Source organism: Saimiri boliviensis, chromosome 9 (assembly GCF_048565385.1).
Source record: "Saimiri boliviensis isolate mSaiBol1 chromosome 9, mSaiBol1.pri, whole genome shotgun sequence".
NCBI classification, from domain to species: Eukaryota; Metazoa; Chordata; class Mammalia; order Primates; family Cebidae; genus Saimiri; species Saimiri boliviensis.
This window is the reverse complement of record NC_133457.1, coordinates 92936512-92959755: the sequence shown is the minus strand read 5'-3', so window position 1 is coordinate 92959755 and position 23244 is coordinate 92936512. Positions and strand designations below refer to the sequence as shown.

Below are 23244 nucleotides of genomic sequence, written 5' to 3'. Positions count from 1 at the left end.
ATAAAGTAGTTCCGAGGAGCCACGTCGCCGAGATTTCACTGCGCGGAAACACGCTATTAGGTGGAAAGGCGTGGCTCCTAGGGGCTGAGAACCCGCACCCTTGCACCGCGGTATAAGACGAGGCTGAGGGACCCAGGTAGGGCGCGAGGGCCGGGGAGACCTCTGCTCCCATAGCGGGCTTCCTTGAGCCCATCCCCGAGTTCTGTGACTCCCCAAGTTCCCACCTTGCAATCCAGTGTGGTTTCTTCAGATGAATTTTTTTCTCCACGGGCTGCTCTGGCGTCTAGGAAGGAGGGAGTGTGCCCCCAGCATCCCCAGCAGAAGCGTCCAGCAGAGGCTGAGGGCCAGCCCCCCTCACCCCAGCCCCAGGAGCACCAGGGACTCAGTCTATGGCATAGGCATCATCTGGAGGCCTTGCTTGTTCAGTGATAGTTTATTGGTCCTTAGCATGACATCTCAATTACCAAGGTAAAGTCACATACACAACTGCAGGTAAAAACATGTAAAATAATATAAAAATAAATTGAAGGCTACTTTTATATATTTACTGAATTAAGTAGTGTAATAAATACTATGATAAGCAAAAAGCTTCAATCACACAATTCAGTTTCACTGAAGTTACAGTAGTGTTTGTAAATACGAGTTTTAAAATTTAAATTACAAACATTAAAGCACTGAAAAACTAGTATAAAAGTGAATTTTGGCATGTAAGTGAGCTCTTATGTCATTAGTATTTGACACCCTGGGACAATGAGGAAACCAGTTCTCACCTACTTTTTGAGGTACAACTATCCAACTAGGTCAGCAACACGGCTGGAATACTTCATAGTTTACAATCTTTGAATTGAACTTTTCCCTTTTGAGAAGCCCAAAGAGCAACCCAGAGCTTATTACTGTGCAAAAATTCTCCAAAATCCTAATAGAATTTAGGAGGGAACTTTTTCTTGTGACCTGAGGGGCCCAGTGTCCAGGCCTCAGGTCAGAGAGCCCCTAGGGCTCAGAAGGGCCAGCTCGACTCCTTGCCAATGGCCCTTCCCTAGGATAATAATTCCATTTTCTCCAATTTCTGTCACCTTCTTCCAATTGAAAACAGAAAAATCCCATGTCAAAACATAAAATAACCCATAACTTCAGCGACTTCAACAGTATCCCATGCACCCTGGGTGATATAAACTGAAGCTGCTAACAGGAAAGTTGGCAAGAAGCATGTTAAGCCCCTGGAGGACTGCCTGTCCCTGGGAACCCACCCACCGTCTCTGCTGGGTCCCTGGATCCACTTGTATGGTCAAAAGCAGTATCATGGCTCTTCCTCTGGAGACAGTGGAAGACCCTGCTCTCCCCAACCTGGAGCACTGCCTGGATGAATCAAGTGGATACTGACCTTGACAGCACTGAGAGGCCCAGCAGGTTCCAGCATTTGCTGGTAGAGAGGAGGCATCCCCAGGCGTCAGTCCTCAAAGAGCTTACAGAGTGCACTGCTGGTGTGCTGATCACTGGGGCAGAGCAAGTCGCCCCAGGAATGCCCTTTCGCCAGCTGCCCCTTCACGTTCCCGAGTAGGCTGAGGAGCATCGACAGAGGCCTCAGCCAGTTTTGCCTTTTTGGCTTTGATGCTTCTTAACATTTTGACTTTTTTCAATCACAGTTTCATATTCAAGTTGAGGTAATCAGTTTTTTTTCTAAGAGGAGAGGAGTTGGGACAGTGGGGCAGGTTGGTGAGAGAGCATTTCTATAAACAGAAACCAAGACCACCACGTAGTACAGCCCCACGTGGTGAGAAGACCCGCTCTCACGGGCAGGCTCCGACCCCTCTTTAAAAACTCTTGTGCAGCAGCCAGACTGCCAGGCCAGCGCAGTCAGGAAATGGCTCAAGCTCTTAAAACTAGAGCTTTCATTTAAAACTTCACAGCAGACCCCTTAGAGAAATGGCCTGTGGTTCCCACCCCTCCCCTACCCCTTTTCTAAGGCTGCTCAAGTTTGAGTTTTTAAAAAGAGCTCGGTAGAGCTAAAGGAAGCTACAGTAACTCTAACTCATTGCTTATTAATCAATTGCACTTAAGATCTATGTTATTGATTCTGAAGCAGAGGCAAGCCTTTGATGGACCCCAGCCTCTGGCCAGCCAGAAGTCTGGGGACTCCCAGACTTATGCTCCACAGTGGGGTCTTTTGGAGCTGGGACTGGAGCACATGGGCCTTTTCAGAGGCCCTTCTTGATGCAAGATTTCTTACTCAATGGTATCTGGAGTTTTGTTCATTTGACTTCAAATTGTTTTTTCTAACATATTTTACTGACAAGCCCTTGACAATTGCTTTGTTACTTGCATGCAGGCCTCTGTATGACCAGGCACACAGACTGCATGTGCTCCATCCTGTCTCTCCACTGCTCCAGGGGTCTTTCTCAAAAACCCCCTACATTACTGGAAACTGCTGGTTTTACCTATGTGCTTCTTCCTAAGGCATGCAAAAAAATATGTGAAATTCAGAAACATTTACAGTTCAGGTAGCTGAGGCACTGAAGTCCTAAGAGACATCACCTAAATATCAGTGGCTGTGACTCTCCCATGTCCCCCACACCAATTATGAAGGTCAGGAATGGGACACACTTGTAATTCCCCTCTGCTTTATGGTCCAGCTGAAAACAATGTCATTGGAAGGAATTCTAACTTAGGTATTGGAATTATTTGAAATTCCAGGTCCTCAGGAGCCATACGAGCCCAGGGCCAGCAACAATGCTCTGGAGAGCCGGGGGATGAGTTTCCTGAAGTTTGTGGCTGAAAAGCAGGCCTTCCCTGGCAAGGCTTGCGGGAGGGCTGGGCGATGGAGTAACCCCACAAGTGATCAGCCACTAGGCCTAAGACTAGCCAGCTGCAGGACACCTCCTTCCACAGTGAGATGAAGCCTTGCCAGGGGGCCTGGGCCACACGCTTGCTCTTGTCCCTACATTAGGACACCTGAATGATGTGATAGGAGAGCCCAAGAACCACCCACAAGGGGGAAAGCTGATGTCAGCTCAAGAGCCACACACTTCTGGAAAGCAACAAGTCTCTCCTTCAGTTTAGTTCAGAAGGGAAATCTCCTCATTTGTGAACATGTTATTGATCTCAACCCAAGCCGCTGGCTCTGTGGGCTGGACTTGTGCTGCTCCTCCCAGGACTGGGCCTACGGCCGCTAGGGCCAACTCCTTCAAAGAAAGGGGCCCAGCGGGAGGCAGGCACTCCATTGGGGAAGATGGCTCTCATGGAGCAGCATCTGAGGCTTGAGCCTGTGGTGGCCTCACCTCCTAGACATAGCCACAGTTCAGGCAGCCAGGGTTCCTTCTAAGTCCCAGCAGCTCCTCTGTGCAATCCTAATGCTTCTTCCCAACATGAAGAGCCCAAAGGAGATCCTGTTTTCAGAAATCCAGAGTTCTTGGACTGCCAGCTACATACATAGACGGATGGGCCCCGTCTGCTCATCCTTGAGTATTCCCCCAACCCTACTAATCAATGGTGCAGGTGATGCTCTTCAGCGCTATACAGGGAATAAAGACAACATGCACTCAAGCCAGCACACATAGGCCAAGGAGAACAAAGACAGCCCTTCAGGGAGAAGCCTCCAGGAGAGCTGAGGTTAAGACACTCATTTGTCCATCTCCAGGGTGGACATTCTGCAGGACATATGGGCCCAGCCTTCCTCTAGGGCTTCAGCTCAAAGAGGTCATGATACTCCTGCTGCTCTAGCTCCCGGTTATACTTCTCGATTTCCCGGTTGGCTTCTTCCACGTAGTCATTCATGAACTGGTCCATGACTGGCATCTCATTAAGGAAGAGAGCGCTGAGCCTGGAGGACAAGGGAGCCTTCCTGAGCCCAGAGGGACCTGTAGGCAGGTAAGGGGGGACTGCTGAGGAAGTGAGCATTTGTATACACTGGCAGCACCACAGCTACAAAGAATGTGATGGCTATTGGCACAAGGCCATTAATAAGGTCCTAGAACTGAGCCCTTCAGCTTTCATTAGCACATAGCAGCACCTCGAGTCTTCATTTTATCCTATCTATCTTTTCACAGATTAACTGTTGTAATCAGGCTGTCTTCAACTTGTAAATCGTTTCTCCAACAACTGCAGATTTCAGGGTATCACCGTAGCTGCGTCCAAACTATAACTCACAGGCCAGGCACAGTGGCTCATGCCTGCAATCCTAGCACTTTGGGAGGCTGAGGAGGACGGATCACTTGAGCCCAGGAGTTTGAGACCAGCCTGGGCAACATGGCGAGACCATGTCTCTATTAAAACAAGATAAAACCAAGAAACTATAACCCCCAGAATCACATTAGCAATCACTCAATAAAGGAGAAATCTAATTTTAACAACATCAAAGACTGAAATGAAAAGTTTGCCCCTGCACATTCCCGGTCCCAGTCTGTGGACATGCAGAGCCCAGCCTGCTCCTGGGGCCCAGATGTGTGGCTCTGGCAGACAACTGCTTTACAGACAGGCTAACACGGACTCCCAGCCTCACTGCCCAGGTTCCACACAGGGACCACACTGTTCCAAGGATACGTGGGTGAAAATCAGTTTTGTCACCAAAGAAGTTAACAAATTGGGTGCCATTATAAAAGTAGCCTGCAGGTAGGGGTTCCAGGTGGCGTTTTACCTGTAGGAAAAAAGAGTCCAGTAATAATTATCTGACTACTTTCTATCTTTCACTCATTCATCAAAAACAAACAAGTCTATTCCCCTAGCAAGACAGACTACTCTCCTATTCAGAGAAGCCCTGAATCGAACACCCCCAGTAACCCTCAAGCCATGCCTGAGGGTGGTTCCCCACCTCTCAGGTGAGGAGCTCTGGGAGGTCCTAGTGGGATGAAGCTCCCATGGCCGCAGTGGTACTGATGTGCGAACACTCTTTATTGACTGTTTCCCCTTCGCCTCTTTCATCCTCCCGTTTCCTATTTAGTGTCTCCTAGAATCACTTCCAAAATAAACTACCTGTATTTAACTCCTATGTCATGACTGGCTTTCAAGGGAACATAAATTATGAGGACTACCTTGTGCCCATGTTGTCTTCCCAGGAGCATCCAGGGCTGTCTGGGCCTATAGGAGTTGGTTATGAAGGGGCTTTCCTCAAATCCAAAGTAGGGGCTTCTGGAGTCCCAGAATACTTTCCTGCCACCCCTTCCCCTGTTCATTATTGGGGCTGGTAACACAGTCCAGTCTGGGGACCTAACCTCTATATCTTTTTTAGCTTTTTGTCCCCAAACCCCTCAGGAAAAAGCCCCAGTGGGGATGGTGACTGAGGGAGAGCCTAGGATCAGAACCTAGAGGCTGGGAGGCTCATCAAGGGGGTCTCTCAATCAGCCTCTCATCCTGGCCTCAGGTTTCACAACCTTCCCATGAGCACCTTCTGGATCTCGACAGTTTTTGCCTGGGCCCTAGCTGGTTCATCTGGAACAGGGGTCTTCTACAGTTCCTGGAGCAAGGTGCCAGAGAAGGGCCTCCAGTCATCAGCTCCTCCCACAAGTACTGGCTCTCCTCAGTCTCATGCCCAGGTCACACCAGAGGTCTCCTGCACCCTCCTCACTGAGACTGCGAAGGCCAGACTTCTGTACCCAGCTTCGCTCTGTGGCCTGGGAGAAGCAAGACCTCCAGCATGTCCTACAAACAGCTCCTCACTTGGGGGATCCAAAAGACAGAACTATGCAAGCTGAAGAGGACAGCCCTGGGCCACCGAGAGGAGAAGCCATGGCAAGGCACTCACGTGGATGCTCCTGATCTCCTGCTGTGTCAGCATCCCCCTGGTCTTCAGGGCTTTTCTCTGAGGCTTCTGCAGAGATGGGGAGCGGAGAGTTAGGTCCCAGCAGAACTCATGGAGTGCATGGGCAAGGGAGGGCTCAGGGCTCTGTTACACGACTAAGATCCCAGCAGCAGGAAAAGCATGTGCACTATGGCCTGGACATAATATTCTGCCTGTCTGCTATTTGAGAAAACCACTTTCCTGTTGTAGGGCCCTGTGAGCCAGCAGGGAACAAGCAGCAGAAGACAGCCCAGTGTTTTCATAAATGGGCATGGTCCTGCCTCTTTGTAGATTCTTATCCCTAATCCCCACCAATGACATGCAGACAAAGGGGCAGCCTGAGGTCCCACAGTCAAGAACCATTTAAAAGCTTATCTAGGTGAGGCAGCCCATGCCTCAGTATAGACAGGTCTCAAATGAGCATCTGCAGAAGACCCAGGCCCCAGCTAACTCTATTCCCAGAGTTCTAGGATGAACTAAACCCCTAAGGCTGTGCTACAAGGCTTAGCACCCAAAGCTTGCAGAGAACCTGCTTCACAGAGCAGACAACATAGCATGCCTGCCTGGAGTCTGCTCTGAGTGGCTTCCTCCCTCTCTCAAAGTGTCCCTGAAAGTGCTGGGCTGGGCCTGGGAGGGGCAGCCCAGTGGGGAGGCATCAGGGAGGCAGTGGCAGGGCTTCTCAGGGCCAGCAGCAGCTCTGAGGTGTCTGGTCACATCTGTGTCAGGTCTGCGTGGACTCTGGGAACCACCTGCTTAGCTGTCTGCCGCAGCCAGTCCTTGATGCTGTCTTCCTTCAGGGAGCAGCCGATGAACACAAGGTAGCACTCCTGCTGCCCGCTGCTATCTTGAGATATGCTTTTGGATTCCGGTGGTGGTGTGGGTCCTTCCAAAACTGGCATAATGCTCAAGGAGTTGGCCAGTGTGTTGTGGCAGACCTCCATGATCCTCTCAGAGTCTGTAAGGAGAATACACATCAGCCCCCGAGAGCCTGCCTTAAAGGACTGTAACAATGCAGACGGTTGGGACAGATTCATGAGAAAATGTAGGAGAGAGAACTGACATGACTAGTGGCAACTTAGAAAGGATGGAGCAGGTAGGCACAGTGGCTCATGCTGTGGTCCCAGCTATTTAGAAGGCTGAGGCAGGAGGATCACTTGAGTCCAGGAATTCAAGGTTGCAGTGAGCGGAGACTGTGCCACTGTACTCCAGCCTGAGTGACAGAGGGAGACCCCATTTTGTTTTGTTTTTGTTTTTTATAAAGGAGAGGAAAGGATGGAGTAAGAGAAAACAAAGTTTCTGGTTTGGCTGATCTGGGTGGTCAGGTGGACGCTATTATCCCAGAGGGTAACACAAGATAAAAAGAAGGTTTGGAGTGGGAGAAGAGGAAGATTTTGATGCTGCAATTGTGGCATTTTAAAGTCGATAAGGCCCTGCGTGTGAGACATCCACACAGTCCCTGGTGGTTGCTGGAATAACCACTAGGGAAGAGGGGGTTGAGGAAAAGGAAAGACAGTCCGCTTGGTAGAAGTGGGGGGCTTTCAGCAGAGGCCTTGGAGGCCAAGGGAGGAGGGCACAGTCAATCGTACAACAAAAGTTATCTAGGTATGATGGTGTGTTCCTGTGGTCGCAGCTACTTGAGAGGCTGGGGTGGGAAGATTGCTTGGATCTCAGGAGGTTGAAGCTGCAGCGACCTAGGATCGCACGACTGCACTCCAGCCAGGGCAACAGAGCAAGACCTTGTCTCAAAAACTAAACAAACAGACAAAAAACAGTATAGCAGTGTTGCATGAAGGTCACACAGATGAGAATGGGAAAAAGTGTGTCCTAGCTAAGGAGATGGGGGCTAGGAGTGACTGGAGACCCAAGAAGTGGGCAGGGGCTCCCCGAAGGGCAGGATGAGAAAGGATTCAGAAAAGAGAGTTTAGCTGGGCACGGTGGCTCAAGCCTGTAATCCCAGCACTTTGGGAGGCCGAGGTGGGTGGATCACGAGGTCAACAGATCGAGACCATCCTGGTCAACATGGTGAAACCCTGTCTCTACTAAAAATACAAAAAATTAGCTGGGCATGGTGGCGTGGGCCTGTAATCTTAGCTACTCAGGAGGCTGAGGCAGGAGAATTGCCTGAACCCAGGAGGCGGAGGTTGTGGTGAGCCAAGATCATGCCATTGCACTCCAGCCTGGGTAACAAGAGCGAAACTCCGTCTCAAAAAAAAAAAAAAAAAGAAAAGAGAGTTTAAACTTGAACAAAAAAAGAGTCAGAGCTGGGCGCGGTGGCTCACACCTGTAATCTCAGCACTTTGGGAGGCTGAGGGGGGCAGATCACCTGAGGTCAGGAGTTCAAGACCATCTTGGCCAACATGGTGAAACCCCGTCTCTACTAAAAATACAAAAAAATTAGCTGGGCACAGTGGTGTGCGCCTGTAGTCCCAGCTACTTGGGAGGCTGAGGCAGGAGAATTGCTTGAACCCAGGAGGCGGAGGTTGCAGTGAGCCAAGGTCGCGCCACTGCACTCCAGCCTGGCGCCTGGTGATGGAGTGAGACTCTGTCTCAAAAAAAAAAAAAAAAAAAAAAAAAGTAAGTAGCAGATCTAAATAAACAAGAAACTGGGCATGGTGGCTAACACCTAAATTCTAGCATCTTGGGAGGCCGAGGCAGGAGGATTACTTGAGCCCAGGAGTTCGAGACCGGCCTGGACAACAGAGGGAGACCTCGTCTCCACAAAAAAGAAAAAAATCAGCCAGGCATGGTGGTTCACGCCTGTAGTCCCATCTACTTGGGAGGCTGAGGTAGAACGATCACTTGAGCCTGGGAGGCCAAGGCTGCACTGAGCCAAGATCAAACCACTATACTCTGGCCTAGGTGATAAAGTGAGACATTGTCTCAAAAAATAAAAATAAAAATAAAAAAGAAATATTTATTTATTTATTTGAGATAAGAGTCTCACTCTGTTGCCAAGGCTGGAGTGCAGTGGTGCAATCTTGGCTCACTACAACCTCTGTTTCCTGGGTTCAAGTGATTCTCCTACCTCAGCCTCCCAAGTAGCTGGTGTGTGTCACCATAACCTATTTTTTTTTTTTTTTTTTTTTGAGACGGAGTTTCACTCTTGTTGCCCAGGCTGGATGGTATGATCTCGGCTCACTGTAACCTCCACCTCTCGGGTTCAAGTGATTCTCCTGTCTCACCATCCCAAATAGCTGGGATTACAGGTGCCTGAGGCCATACCCAGCTAATTTTGTATTTTTAGTAGAGATGGGGTTTCATGTGTTGGTCAGGCTGGTCTTGAACTGCTGACCTCAAATGATCCACCCGCCTTGTACTCCCAAAGTGCTGAAATTACAGGTGTGAGCCACTGCGCCTGGCCTAATTTTTAAATTTTTAGTAGAAATGGGGTTTTGCCATATTGACCGGGCTGGTCTCGAACTCCTGACCTCAAGTGATCCTCTCGCCTCGGCCTCCCAAAGTGCTGGGATTACAGGCATGAGCCACCATGCCTGGGCAAAAAAGAAATAAAAATAAAGAAGTAAAGGAGGTGATGGATGAGAGGGAAAAATGAAAGTACTAAGACCTCTGAAGCAACAGGGGCTGGCTGTTGGAGCCTGAGCACCATGGACTTAGGTATGGGGCCCAAGTTTCTGATTTGATCACATAAATTAACCAAAAGCTATGAGCTAAGGTTCTATGTAATTCTCCCATCCGAACTGTGATGGTTCTATGTTTGAAGCCCTCAGTGGTTCCCTACAGCAGACACCAATAGTTGCTTATCCCCCACATTGTCTCCCTCTTCTTCCAATACCAATTCCCGCATGGGTGATGGATGGGTACAGGAAGGCACGGCAACTCAATCCAATGAGAGAAGTCGGCTGTGAAACTGGGGGATGGTGCTGCACTGACACAGATACCCACAGGAAGAGCCGCCTCTCCTCACTGGCTGGATGCTGTGTCTGGCTTTGACACCCAGACCTATAGCACCACTTGGCAACCATAAGGGGCAGGAACCTGAAAGACAAGCTGAAACACCAAGAATGGGAGGACACGAAGACACACATCACCTGGGTCCTCAGTGGCCTTGTTCTGCTGCTTGAGCACCTCACTTGTTATACAGCCAACACCTGCCTGCTGAGTGGGGGTTCTCTGTGATAACGGCTGAAGACACCCTAACAGACACACTCCCTCTTTCCCTATTCCCAGGTTCCAGCCACAGTAAATGCTTTTTGGTTCCTGAAATGTGCCTTTTCTGCCTCTGTATTATAGCAAATGTTCTCTCCCCTGGAATACTGTCCCCTTCCTCAACACTGAGTTGACTGACTCCTACTTGTTTTGAGGCCTTCCCTGATGCCCACCCTGGGAAAAGACTATCGGATACAAGGGATCCAGAGGTCTAAGAATGATCCTCAGGTCTACTGGGTAGAAGAGAGGAGAAGGCAAATGGAAGCTCAAAGACTTTGGTCAGAAATGGATCTGGAGCTGAAGAGCTCAGAATTGGGGCAGCTCCTAGTTTTAGGTCTAGAGGAGGCCATGACTGGCTCAAGAGGTGTGGAGTGTAAGGCTCTGGAACAAGAAAGCCAAAAAGCTGTGAGAAGAGCCCCTGCACAAGTCATCCAGGAGAGGAGGGCAAACCTCTGCCATGGAACAGAAGGACCTACAGAAAGTGGGCCCTCTGGGGAGAGCGGTGATGGAAAGCTGGATGGTGGGAAGGCCCAGGGTGGGGAAGGTTCCTGAGAGCCTGAGTAGCATCAGTGGTCTGCAGAGCACCAGCAGAAACTCTGAACTCACATCATGAGATGCAAGCACTCCATGCTGTAGAGCTCCCAAATCCCAGCCCCTGGTTACCTGAAAACTTCACTTTGCCCAGGATGTGGTAGATGTTTCCGCAGAAGGGACTTGGCTTGATGGAGGACTGAATTGCTGGTGGAGGAAGAGGACACGGCTGTCACACATGGAGGCACAGGCCAAATTCAGCGCTGCACAGCTGGGAGTTTGAGGGACTGGGGAGGGACCATACACCAGGGTCTAGGGCTCACAGTTTCTACCCCTCACACCCTATTGCTCCCCAGGGGCTGTGCCACTGTTCCCAGGGGAGAGAAAACCCTTTCACTGGAGTGGAGATCAAATTGTGTGGCCACCCACAATTTGATCAAATCCCTCTGTCTACTTTTGGTTCCAAAAGGTAAGAAGAGACACAGCACATAGAATACTGAAATGGTATCAGGAGGCAGAATCAACTCTGGGGCACCCTTTTTCCAGGATCTGGCACATTCCAGTCAAGGTTTACCTTTACACTTGGACACAAAGCGAGTCTTCTCCAAGGGACGGCCAAACCATACGCAGATCTGAACCATTAGTGGATAGACTGACCCAGCATTCAATTTACCTTCATACCTTAAAAGGTTTAAAAAATTACAAGTACAAATAGTTTGGGCTTTGAGTATTATTACATGCTACTTTGAGATAAACTACTTACCACTTACCTCCTTAGATTTGCAGTTCCTTGATGTCAAAGACCCTATGTACCTCTGAAGCCTCCCAGTCCCCATCTGAGTTTGGGGGTCCTTCCTGGTATAGTGGGGGGCTCTTGCTCAGGATGTTGCCCCCTTTCCTTACTTCCTTCTTTTCTCTCTCTCTCTCTCTCTTTCTGAGACAAGGTCTCCCTCTGTCACCCAGGCTGGAGTGTAGTGGTATCATCTTGGCTCCCTACAACCTCCCTGTCCTGTGTTCAAGCAATTCTCGTGTCTCAGCGTCCTGAGTAGCTAGGATCACAGGCATGTGTGCCAACACACCCAGCTAATTTCTGTATTGTTGGTAGAGACGGGGTTTTGCCATGTTGGCCAGGCTGGTCTCAAATCCCTGGCCTCAAGTGATCGCCTGCCTCAGCCTCCCAAAGTGCTGGGATAACAAGTGTGAGCCGCTGCACCTGGTCTCCCTCCCATTTCTTTAAGGGCTCCAACTATGCCCTGCCATCTTGTTGCAGGCAGCCTAACAGGTTGTACATATGAATGTGTACACCCGTCACAGAAGGAACTGGGGATCTCTGCTCTATTTTCTTTGAGACAGGGTCTTGCTCTGTTGCTCAGGCTGGAGTGCAGTGGTGTGATCGTATCTCAGTGCAGCCTTGACATCTCAGGCTCAAGTGATCCACCTCAGCTTCTTGAGTAGTTGCTACCACACATGCCACCATGCTCAATTAATTTTGATTTTTTATTAGCGATGAGGTCTCACTATGCTGCCCAGACTGGTTTTGAACTCCTGGCCTCAAGTGATCCTCTCTCCATAGCCCCTCAAGGTGCTGGGATTATAGGCATGAGCCACTGTGTCTAGCCTGTTTCCTTTATTTTATTTTAATTAATTAATTATTTTTGAGATGAGTCTCGCTCTGTTGCCCAGGCTGGAGTGCAGTGGTGAGGCTATTCTCTTGCCTCAGCCTCCTGAGTAGCTATCACAGGTGCATGCCATCATGCCCGGCTAATTTTTGAAAAATTTTTAGTACATACAGAGTTTCACCATATTGGCCAGGCTGGTCTTGAACTCCTGACCTTGTGATCTACCCACCCCAGGCTCCCAAAGTGCTGGGATTACAGGCGTGAGCCACCATACCTGGTCTAATTTATTTATTTTTTTGAGACAGAGTCTTACTCTGTTGCCCAGCCTGGAGTGTAGTGGCAGGATCTCGGCTCACTACAACCTCTGCCTCCCAGGTTCGAGCAATTTTCTTGCCTCAGCCTCCTGAGTAGCTGGGATTACAGGTGTGTGCCACTATGCCCAGCTAATTTTTGTATTTTTAGTAGAGACGGGGTTTCGCCATGTTGGTCAGGCTGGTCTCAAACTCCTGACCTCAGGTGACCCACCCACCTCGGCCTCCCAAAGTGCTGGGATTACAGGTGTGAGTCACCACACCCAGCCCTGTTTCCTTTATTTTAGAACAGCACTGCCATTTTGAATTTTAAATTGTTGAAAGTATCTTATTCTTTGTAATTTCTTTAAAGTAATGTGGTAGGCATAATATTTTTGCAAGACTGACCTGTCTTCTCCTCATCCAAACAAGTCATTTGGAGACTGGGGGTTTCTCTGGCTTCTGTGGTATCTGAATCCTTAGGGGAATTTGCAGGGGCCAAGGGAAGGGAGCAAGGTTTCTGCCCAAACTAGAAACAAGCTGTGCTACCAGAAAAAAAGGGAGTAGGGTGGATGGGAACAGAGAAGGATGTGAGAGGGAAGTGGCAGAGAATGTGTGCACAGCATAGAGCTGAGCACATCCTGGAACTAAAGCCCATTGACTCTGAGGTGGTGGCCCTGACTCAAGTGGGAGGGAGTAATATATAGAGATGAGTAGGAGACTGATGACTGCCATCTTGTTAAAGATGAAATTATCTGATTCCCAGAAATGGACTTAGGAAGAAAGGCCTGAAAGAGAATTTTGGGGTCCCTCCATCTCTGATTCTCTATAAGGACTGATCTTCCTGATGAGGAAAAGGTTTTATTTATTTATTTATTTTTTATTTTTTGTCTTTTTGTTTTTTTCCTTTTTGTGGAGAACGGGGTCTCGCTATGTTGCCCAGGCAGTTCTCGAACTCCTGGGCTCAAGCTATCCTCCCGCCTCTGCCTCCCTAAGAGCTGGGATTACAGGCGTGAGCCACAGCGCCCGGCGAGGAAAAGGTTTTAAACTCTAGATTCACAGTCTTTTTTTTTATTTATTTTTTATTTTTTATTATTATTTTATTTATTTTTTTTTTTTATTATGTATGTATGTATGTATTTATTTATTTATTTTTTTTGAGACGGAGTTTTTTGCTCTTGTTACCCAGGCTGGAGTGCAATGGCGCGATCTCGGCTCACTGCAACCTCTGCCTCCTGGGTTCAGGCAATTCTCCTGCCTCAGCCTCCTGAGTAGCTGGGATTACAGGCACGCGCCGCCATGCCCAGCTAATTTTTGTATTTTTAGTAGAGACGGGGTTTCACCATGTTGACTAGGATGGTCTTGATCTCTTGACCTTGTGATCCACCCGCCTCAGCCTCCCGAAGTGCTGGGATTACAGGCTTGAGCCACCGCGCCCGGCCCGATTCACAGTCTTTTAATGAACCCCTCATACCATACTCTCTCCTGGATCAGGCTGCCTCCAGGTGTCTGGGCCCTGAGTTAGGTTTTTGTGCATGAGTCAGTAGGGACTGGAGGACAGGGCTTCTCTAGGCACCTGGTGGTGATTACAGGAGCCTCAGGACTAGAATTTCAGGCAGCAAGGGGGTCAGTGGCTGTAGCCATTGGAAAGAAGGTTCCCCCTACAATCTCCATTTGTTTATTTTTAGCTAAGATACCATTACCTTGTTCAGGCATAAGGAATGACCCACTTACTCAGTGTTTAAATATGACGTGACTCAAATCAGAGGTTCCTTCTAAGAATGTGCCTGAAAGCCTTCAATTTTACATACTGACCCTCTGGGGTTTTTTTGGTTTTACAGCATTGTAGATCATTTTTTGTTAGGATGAAAAGTTGGCGGTGTAAGTGGTAGTGTGAAGGATGTAGAGAGGTGCTTGGGAAAAGTGAGTAAGAATAACAAAGATAATCCAAATAAACCCGAGAGATTAATTTTGGCCAAGCTTTAACAATCGTCTTCCCCTAAACCTTCAACAGAGCAGTAACAAATTGTCCATTCTATACAGAAATAAGTGTAGCACAATAGCTAAGAGAAAAAGCTCTGAGGCCCTTCAACCTGCGTATGAAATCCAGTTCTTTCATTTACTAGCCGTAAACTGGACACATCATTAACTCTTTGCTGCCTCTGGAACCTTATCTGTAAAATGAGAAATAAAGGAATCCACTTCACAGGCGTGGTGTAAATGAGATAACACAAACAAGGATCTCACCACAGCGCTGTGCAACAGAGCTTTCTGGGGCAATAGAAATGTTCTAGATCTGCACTGTTGGACACGGTAGCTGCTAGACACAGGAAACTATGTAGCACCTGAAATGTGACTGTGTAACTAAAAGACTGAATTCTAAATTTTGATTTTTATTAATTTACATTTCATTAAATAGCCATGTGGCTAGTAGCTGCCATGTGGAGAATGGAGTCTTAGAACAATGGCTAGCACACACAGTAAATGCTCCAGTGTGTTGGTATTAGTATGATTACAGTAACTTTGCATATTATTCTCTCCTTCGTCCTCTTCTCCTCTAGAAAGGTCCACAGGCTGTGCAGCAGCCTACAGAGAACACTCCCTGGGTCATATGAGCAGACAGGAACCCTAGAGGACTGACTGATAGTATTGTCAGAAGCGACTCTCACCTGGGAGAGTTATAACTCCTTGGTTCTGTGCCAGCTGCTCTGCCCTCAGTAGGGGCTGGAGGAACACAGGGCACGGCTGTGCTTGCTCCCTACAGGATAACTCCCTAAACTGAAACATCTGGGAAGGCTCCCAGTTTGGAGCCCAAGAGGTAGAGCACTGGGCTCCTGGCAAGGCCAGCAGCTGCTGGGACAGGTGGGCCGTGCCAGCTGCCATGTGTCACCCTTGCAAAGCACATCTGGTATTTTCACCCTCTCCCCCTTTTCTTCCTTGTAAATAAATCAATCATTGGGTTTACAAAGAAATCTTAGCTATTTTTCAATGGCGATACTTACCATCCAGGATACATTAAATATCGAGATCGTAGCATCTCAGGACTTGAAAAACTATTTTCTGAGAGAATCAGCTCAATGTCTTCATTCCTTTGAAAACACACAGAAAAGACCTAGATTAATTAGGACTGTCACTCTTAACCTGAACATTTTGCTTCTTCTTAATGTCCCCTAAATACATATAAGCATTTTTTTTTTTCTGAACTGAAAACTAGTTGTACTCACCATGATATTTTACCCCTGAATACTTCGGTATGCATCTCCCAAGAACAAGGACATTCTCTTACAGAACCACAGTACCATGATCACATCCAAGGAATTTACTGGCTCCCAGGAATCACCTGGGAGCTTGTTAGAAATGCAGAACCTCAGGCCCTGACCCAGACCTACTGAACTAGAAACTAATTTTTAACAAGGTCTCCACTAGAGATGCATATGCACAACAAATCTGGAGAAGCACTAACATGCACCCACTTTCAAATTTCCCCTTTTTCGGTGGGGGAGGGTCCATTAAGTTTTTATTTTTCATTTTTTTGAGATGTCTGTATTCCCAAGGCTGGAGTGCAGTAGCGCAACCTCAGCTCACTGCAACCTCCACTTCCTGGGTTCAAGCGATTCTCCTGCTTTGGCCTCCAGAGTAGCTGGGACTACAGGCACCTGCCACCATGCCCAGCTAATTTTTGTATTTTTAGTAGAGACGGGGTTTCACCATGTTGGCCAGGCTGGTCTCGAACTCCTGACCTCAGGTGATCCACCTGCCCTCAGCCTCCCAAAGTGCTAGGATTACAGGCGTGAGCGACTGAACCCAGCCTAAATTTATAATCTTTCTTTTCTTTTTTTTTTTTTTTAGATGCGAGTTTCGCTCTTGTTACCCAGGCTGGAGTGCAGTGACGCAATCTCAGCTCACCACAACCTCCGCCTCCTGGGTTCAAGCAATTCTCCTGCCTCAGCCTCCCGAGTAGCTGGGACTACAGGCACATGCCACAATGCCCAGCTAATTTTTGTATTTTTTTTTTTTTTTTTGAGATGGAGTTTCGCTCTTGTTACCCAGGCTGGAGTGCAATGGCGCGATCTCGGCTCACCGCAACCTCCGCCTCCCGGGTTCAGGCAATTCTCCTTCCTCAGCCTCCTGAGTAGCTGGGATTACAGGCACGCGCCACCACGCCCAGCTATTTTTTTTGTATTCTTAGTAGAGACGGGGTTTCACCATGTTGACCAGGATGGTCTCGATCTCTTGACTTCGTGATCCACCCGCCTCGGCCTCCCAAAGTGCTGGGATTACAGGCATGAGCCACCGCGCCTGGCCAATCTTTATTTTCTTTAAGCTGGAACAGCTCCTCCAGCTTTTGCTGGTTTGATTCTCGTGGTATTGATATTTTTGAAGAGTACACGTCAGAGCTCTTGTATCCCACACTTGAATTTGTCTGTTTCTAATCCTCGTAATTAGATTCAGGTTATGCATTTTTGGAGATTAATATCCAGGTGGTGTAGCATCCTTTCCATTGCATCACATCAAGGAGGTACAGGGTATCAGTTTGTCCCATTATTGATCTCACTGAGTTTAATCATTTGGTCAACATAGGTATACCAGACCTTTCCATTGTAAGGTATTTTTCCCTCTTTGTAAGGAGTCAGTAGTCTATGGAGTGATACTTTATACAGTGGAGGACGAGTTATATTTTTTTTCTTCAACAGTCTTTCACCTAATGCTTTTATAATTCATTAATCATTCCCTGAATCAAATACTGTATTAGACTGAAGGTTACAAAATGATTATTTTCTAAGTTTTATCAAACCTTATTTACTTGGCATTCTTCTGTAAAGGGCTTTGCTATGCTGGCCCCCTCCACTTTTGTATATCACTGTGGACACACATTTTATTCCATGTGTTATAATCCATAGTTCCAGTATTATCACTGTTTTTTCCTATCCTCAAATGGTCCCAAATTAGACTAGCAGGAAATTCTTTCTTTTTTTTTTTTTTTTGAGACCAAGTCTTGCTCTGTGGCCTAGGCTGGAGTGCAATGGCGCGATCTCCACTCACTGCAAACTCCACCTCCCACGTTCAAACGATTCTTCTGCCTTAGCCTCCTGAGTAGCTGGGATTAGAGGCGCTCTTCACCACACCCAGCTAATTTTTATATTTTTAGTAGAGACGGGATTTCACCACGTTGGCCAGGCTGGTCTTGAACTCCTGACCTCAGGTGATCTGCCCAGCCCGGCCTCCAAAAGTGCTGGGATTACAGGCATGAGCCACTGAGCCGGGCCTGACTAGCAGGAACTTCTTGAGTTCCTGTATCCTTCTGACACATCTTCACTAATCTTTGTGTACTTCCCTGGTTTATTGGCATAAAATGGATCAGGCTCACTTTGTACTTTCCTTGACCTAGGCATGCAGCAGTCAGCTAATTATCCATGGAGTCTTGATACCTTGTAGTGGGAACTGGTACTTAGAAACAAGATACAGAAGTAAGGGTATTTGCTGCTACTGTGGTATTACTATTCTCGTCCCTTTCAAAGGAAAGTGCTAGGAAATACACATTTTTTAAAATAATGAATTTATATTGAATCTCCAATTCAAATCAACATTTGATCTTTGGGAGGCTGAGGTGGGTGGATCACTTGAGGCCAGGAGTTCAACACCAGCCTGTCCAACATGGCGAACCCTATCACTACTAAAAGTAGAAAAATTAGCTGGGCATGGTGGTGTGCACCTGTAATCCGAGCTACTTGAGAGGCTGAGGCAGGAGAATCGCTTGAATCTAGAAGGTGGAGGTTGTAGTTAGTTGAGGTCGTGCCACTGCACTCCAGCCTGGGTTACAGAGCAAGAGTCTGTCTCAAAAATAAAATAAAGAAAAATAAGTATTTCAAGGGTTTTTCTTCATCTTTATTTCATATTCATAATCTCCTCTCTTCAACCAGTGATGTTGTTTAGAACCAGGGTTCCAGCAGAGGATTATGTTCAAAAGTTACTTGAATTACTTTTTTCGTGTGGTTATTACTTTGATATACAGATTCATTTTTTTTTTTTTTTGGTTTATATTTAACTTAGTTTTTTCCCTCCTTGATTTAATTTTTGAATAGATAAAATATTTACATAGTTCAAAAATCAAAACTACATAAAAAGGTATGTAACCGCCGGGCGCGGTGGCTCAAGCCTGTAATCCCAGCACTTTGGGAGGCCGAGGCGGGTGGATCACGAGGTCGAGAGATCGAGACCAACGTGGTCAACATGGTGAAACCCCGTCTCTACTAAAAATACAAAAAATTAGCTGGGCATGGTGGCGGGTGCCTGTAATCCCAGCTACTCAGGAGGCTGAGGCAGGAGAATTGCCTGAACCCAGGAGGCGGAGGTTGCGGTGAGCCGAGATCGCGCCATTGCACTCCAGCCTGGGTAACAAGAGCGAAACTCCGTCTCAAAAAAAAAAAAAAAAAAAAGAAAAAAAAAAAGGTATGTAACCTTTTATCTGAATTGAGCAAACAAAATGGCTACATAACCAGGTGTTTTCTCTTTGTATATGTGTATACACATACAAAATCACTAATTCTCTATTTTTAGTTGTAAATTGAACCTAAGTTCATGAAGTAAAGCGATAATATCTCTATGTTATCTTTTTTTTTTTTTAAGAGACAAAGTCTCACTACTTCACCCAGGCTGGAGTGCAATGGTGTGATCATGGCTATCTGTAACCCTAAACTTCTAGGCTCAGGCAATCACCCTGTCCAAGCTTCTTGAGTAGCTAGGACTACAGACACGCACCACCATGCTGGCTGATTTTTAAAAAAACTGTTTTGGGGCCGGGAGCGGGGGCTCATGCCTGTAATCCCAGCACTTTGGGAGGCCGAGGCGGGTGGATCACGAGGTCAAGAGATTGAGACCATTCTGGTCAACATGGTGAAACCCCGTCTCTACTAAAAATACAAAAAAAAAAAAAAAAATTAGCTGGGCGTGGTGGCGCACGCCTGTAGTCCCAGCTACTCAGGAGGCTGAGGCAGGAGAATTGCTTGAAACCAGGAGGCGGAGGTTGCGGTGAGCCAAGATCGCGCCATTGCACTCCAGCCTGGGTAACGAGCGAAACTCCATCTCAAACAAACAAACAAACAAACAAACAAAAACTGTTTTAGTAGAGACAGGGTGTCACTATTTTACCCAGGCTGGTCTTTTTTTTTTTTAAGATGGGGTTTCAACATGTTGGTTAGGTTGGTCTTGAACTCCCGACCTCAGGTGATCTGCCCGCCTTGGCCTCCAAAGTGCTCGGATTACAGGTGTGAGCCACCACACCTGGCCCCTACCCAGGCTGGTCTTGAACTCCTTCAAGGAGTTTTTGGCTCCTTAAGTGCTGGGATTACAGGCTGAGCCACCACACCTGACCCTTCTCTACATTCTCTATGCCATTTCTCTAACACCTTAATACAAAGACGTTCAGACAATCTTGGCTACCATCCTTCAGTGGATGAGAATGTGAACGCATCAAAACAAAATGCCTAGGCTGGGCGCGGTGGCTCAAGCCTGTAATCCCAGCACTTTGGGAGGCCGAGGCGGGTGGATCACAAGGTCAAGAGATCGAGACCATCCTGGTCAACATGGTGAAACCCCGTCTCTACTAAAAATACAAAAAATTAGCTGGGCATGGTGGTGCGTGCCTGTAATCCCAGCTACTCAGGAGGCTGAGGCAGGAGAATTGCCTGAACCCAGGAGGCAGAGGTTGCGGTGAGCCAAGATCGTGCCATTGCACTCCAGCCTGGGTAACGAGAGCGAAACTCCATCTCAAAAAAAAAAAAAAAAAAAGAAAAAGAAAAATTAAAAAAATAAAAAATTGCCCAAGACAGTTTATAGGAACACTAAAATATCTGAAAAATCACCAAAATGTTTATGAACAGTAAATAAACTAATTGTAGTGTATTTATATCACCTCACAATGTAGAGCAATAAATGTGGATAAAGCACAACTATAGGCAACAACAGAGATCAATTTCACAATGTTGAGTAAAATAAGATGACCAAGAATGAGAACTTGTTTTAATCTATTTATTTAAAGTTCAAAAACAGGCAAATCTTATTTATTGTCTAAAAAGTCAGGCCAGGTGTGGTAACTCATGCCTGTGATCTCAGCACTTTGAAGCCTAGGCTGCCGGATCACCTGAGGTCAGGAGTTTGAGACCAGCCTGGCCAATATGGTGAAACCCCATCTCTCCTAAAATAATACAAAAATTGGCTGGGCATAGTGGTGAGCACCTGTAATCCCAGCTAGTTTGGAGGCTGAGACAGGAGAATCGCTTGAGTCCGGGAGGTGGAGGTTGCAGTGAGCCAAGATCGCACCACTGCACTCCAGCCTGGGTGACAAGGCGAGACTCTGTCTCAAATAAAATAATAAAAAGCCAGGATATAAGTCACTCGTGAGAACAGTGACTGAAAGGGAGAATTAAGAGAGCATCCAGGTTGTTCCCACTCTTCCATCACTGGGCCCTGGGTTCATAAAGTCTATGTGTTTCGTAAAAATGTTTCATGCTGTTTTTAATGTTATATGTGTCTAAAATTAAAAACAAGATTTCTCATCAAAAAAAAAAAAAAAAAAACAAACAAACCAAAATGCCTCCAAACAGTACAGGATGGGGTCTTCTTAGAGATTTTTACAGAGCATCAAAAGCACTTCAAAAACTGGCTTTTTTTTTTTTCCCCAATATATTTTTTCTTTTTTGAGATGGGTTCTCATTATATTGTCCAGGCTGGTCTCAAACTCCTGACTCAAGTGATCCTCCCATCTCAGTCACCCAAAGTGCTGAGATTATAGGCATGAGCCATTGTGCTCAGTCTGCTTTTATTTTTTATTTTTTATTTTTTTAAGAGATGGGATTGGCCAGGCACGGTGGCTCACGCCTATAATCCCAGCACTTTGGGAGGCCGAGGCACCAGCCTGACCAACACTGAGAAACCCCGTTTCTACTAAAAATACAAAAAAAGAGATGGGGCCTTGCTCTGTTGCTCAGGCTATGAAGTGCAGCAACAAAATCATATATCACTGCAGCCTCTAACTCTTGGCTCAAGCAATCCCCCCACCTTGGCCTCCCAAAGTGCTGGGATTTCAGGTGTGAGCCATGGCACTCAGCCTGCGTTTTTTTTCTTTTTTTTGAGACCAAGTTTCACACTTGTTGCCCAGGCTGGAGTGTAATGGCATGATCTCGGCTCACTGCAACCTCTGCCTCCTGAGTTCAAGCAATTTTCCTGCCTCAGCCTCCCGAGTAGCTGGGATTATAGGCATGCGCTACCACACCCGGCTAATTTTGTATTTTTAGTAGAGTAGCTGGGGCTATAGGTACATGCCACTGTACCTGGCTCAAAAACTGACTTCTGTAAATGTTCAGGTTTTAGATACAGTAGAAAGACTCTGTGGGCCACTGAGTACCATACGAGAAAGCAACTGGTCTTGCAGAGTAAATGTATAGATTACCTGGTAACAATCCCATTTTCTGCAAGAATGAAGGCTGCAGCAGGATTGGCAGCCCTGATGAGGCTCTGCAGCTGAACAAGGAGGGGATGCCGCTGCTCCGCGGTGTGACTGGTGAATACCACGTTACTCACCAGGCCTGGGAATAAAACCAAGGACAGTTTAGCCTTCACAGTTCCGGTTAGGGATGAGGGCTCACACAAATGTGGGCCCTTGCTCCTTTCCCTAATCATGCCTTCCAGTAGTCTCCTAATGTAGACAACGCTTACACCCCAACACCAACATACACAGCTATCATTCTCTTCCCCGTCCTGGCACTGTCACCTCTTGGAATGAACAGCTTCAACTCTGTAGTTGCCTTACTTCCTAATCTCCTAACTTCCTTTACCTTTTCTTTTTGAGAAGGAGTCTCACCTCTGGCTCTGTCGCCCAGGCTGGAGGGCAGTGGCGCAATCTTGGCTCACTGCAACCTCTGTATCCCATGTTCAAGCAATTCTCCTGCCTCAGCCTTCCGAATAACTGAGAGTACAGGTATGCACCACCACATCCAGCTAATTTTTGTATTTTTAGTAGAGACGGGGTTTCACCATGTTGGCCAGGCTGGTCTTGAACTCCTGACCTCAGGTGATCTGCCCAACTCGGCCTCCCAAAGTGCTTGGATTACAGGCGTGAGCCACCATGCCTAGCCTCCTCTATCATTTTAATTCTGGTATTTGGCTAATACTTGGAGTTCTTAGTCAGAGGGCCATTCCACACTCCCTGTATTTAACATCATCAGGTATTGGTGCCACTTACCTACACCAGTTCAGAACACAGATAGTTATCAAAAACTCACCATATGTCAGGGGCTATTCATTATATTCTCAAAGAGTGCACAGCCAAGATACTGTGCACAGGGAATCATATGATTCCAAGATAAATGCTAACAGATTTTACATGGTAACATGGTAAGAAAGGGTGGCCCATGTAAGAAGAGGTTACAGGTGGGCCATGATCACTCCCAACTTTACTTCTGTATTTTCTGAAAATACAGAAGTAAAATTCACCGGACTACAGAGAATTGGAAATCAGGAAAGTTACCACACTTCACCACCCCAAGATAATTATAATATCCCTTCCATATTCATTCCTATTTTAACACAGTTATAACCATAGCATATATACCAGTTCTGCCATAAGATCATTCATTTTACATTTTTGTTATTCAGTAATTTTTACTTACTTAATATTGCAGAAACTTTCAGACATATACAAAACTAGAAAAATAGTAGAATGAACTCCTGTCACCTGGCTCCAGGAACTACCAACACTCAGCTAATTGTCTTTCATCTACACTCAACCCAGCTCATGCCCAGCTCTCCCTGCTGTATGATTGTGAAGTTAATTCCAGACATCCAATTATTAATACTTCAGCATGTGTTT

General features: G+C 46.9%; 1 protein-coding gene across 3 annotated transcripts in view; it reads right to left on the bottom strand.

Moving 5' to 3' along the window:
- Positions 1 to 418: 418 nt before the first annotated feature.
- Positions 419 to 23244, bottom strand: part of DNAAF9 (dynein axonemal assembly factor 9) — a 156204-nt gene continuing 133378 nt past the window's right edge. For all 3 annotated transcript variants that reach the window (XM_039479457.2, XM_039479458.2, XM_074406314.1), the window contains 8 exons: positions 21826 to 21961; positions 15380 to 15466; positions 11043 to 11149; positions 10601 to 10675; positions 6520 to 6725; positions 5735 to 5800; positions 4537 to 4630; positions 419 to 3785 (listed from right to left, as the gene is read on the bottom strand). In XM_039479457.2, coding sequence (XP_039335391.1) covers positions 3673 to 3785; positions 4537 to 4630; positions 5735 to 5800; positions 6520 to 6725; positions 10601 to 10675; positions 11043 to 11149; positions 15380 to 15466; positions 21826 to 21961 — 884 coding nt within the window. In that variant the 3' untranslated portion in view covers positions 419 to 3672. The remainder of the gene's footprint in view (positions 3786 to 4536; positions 4631 to 5734; positions 5801 to 6519; positions 6726 to 10600; positions 10676 to 11042; positions 11150 to 15379; positions 15467 to 21825; positions 21962 to 23244) is intronic.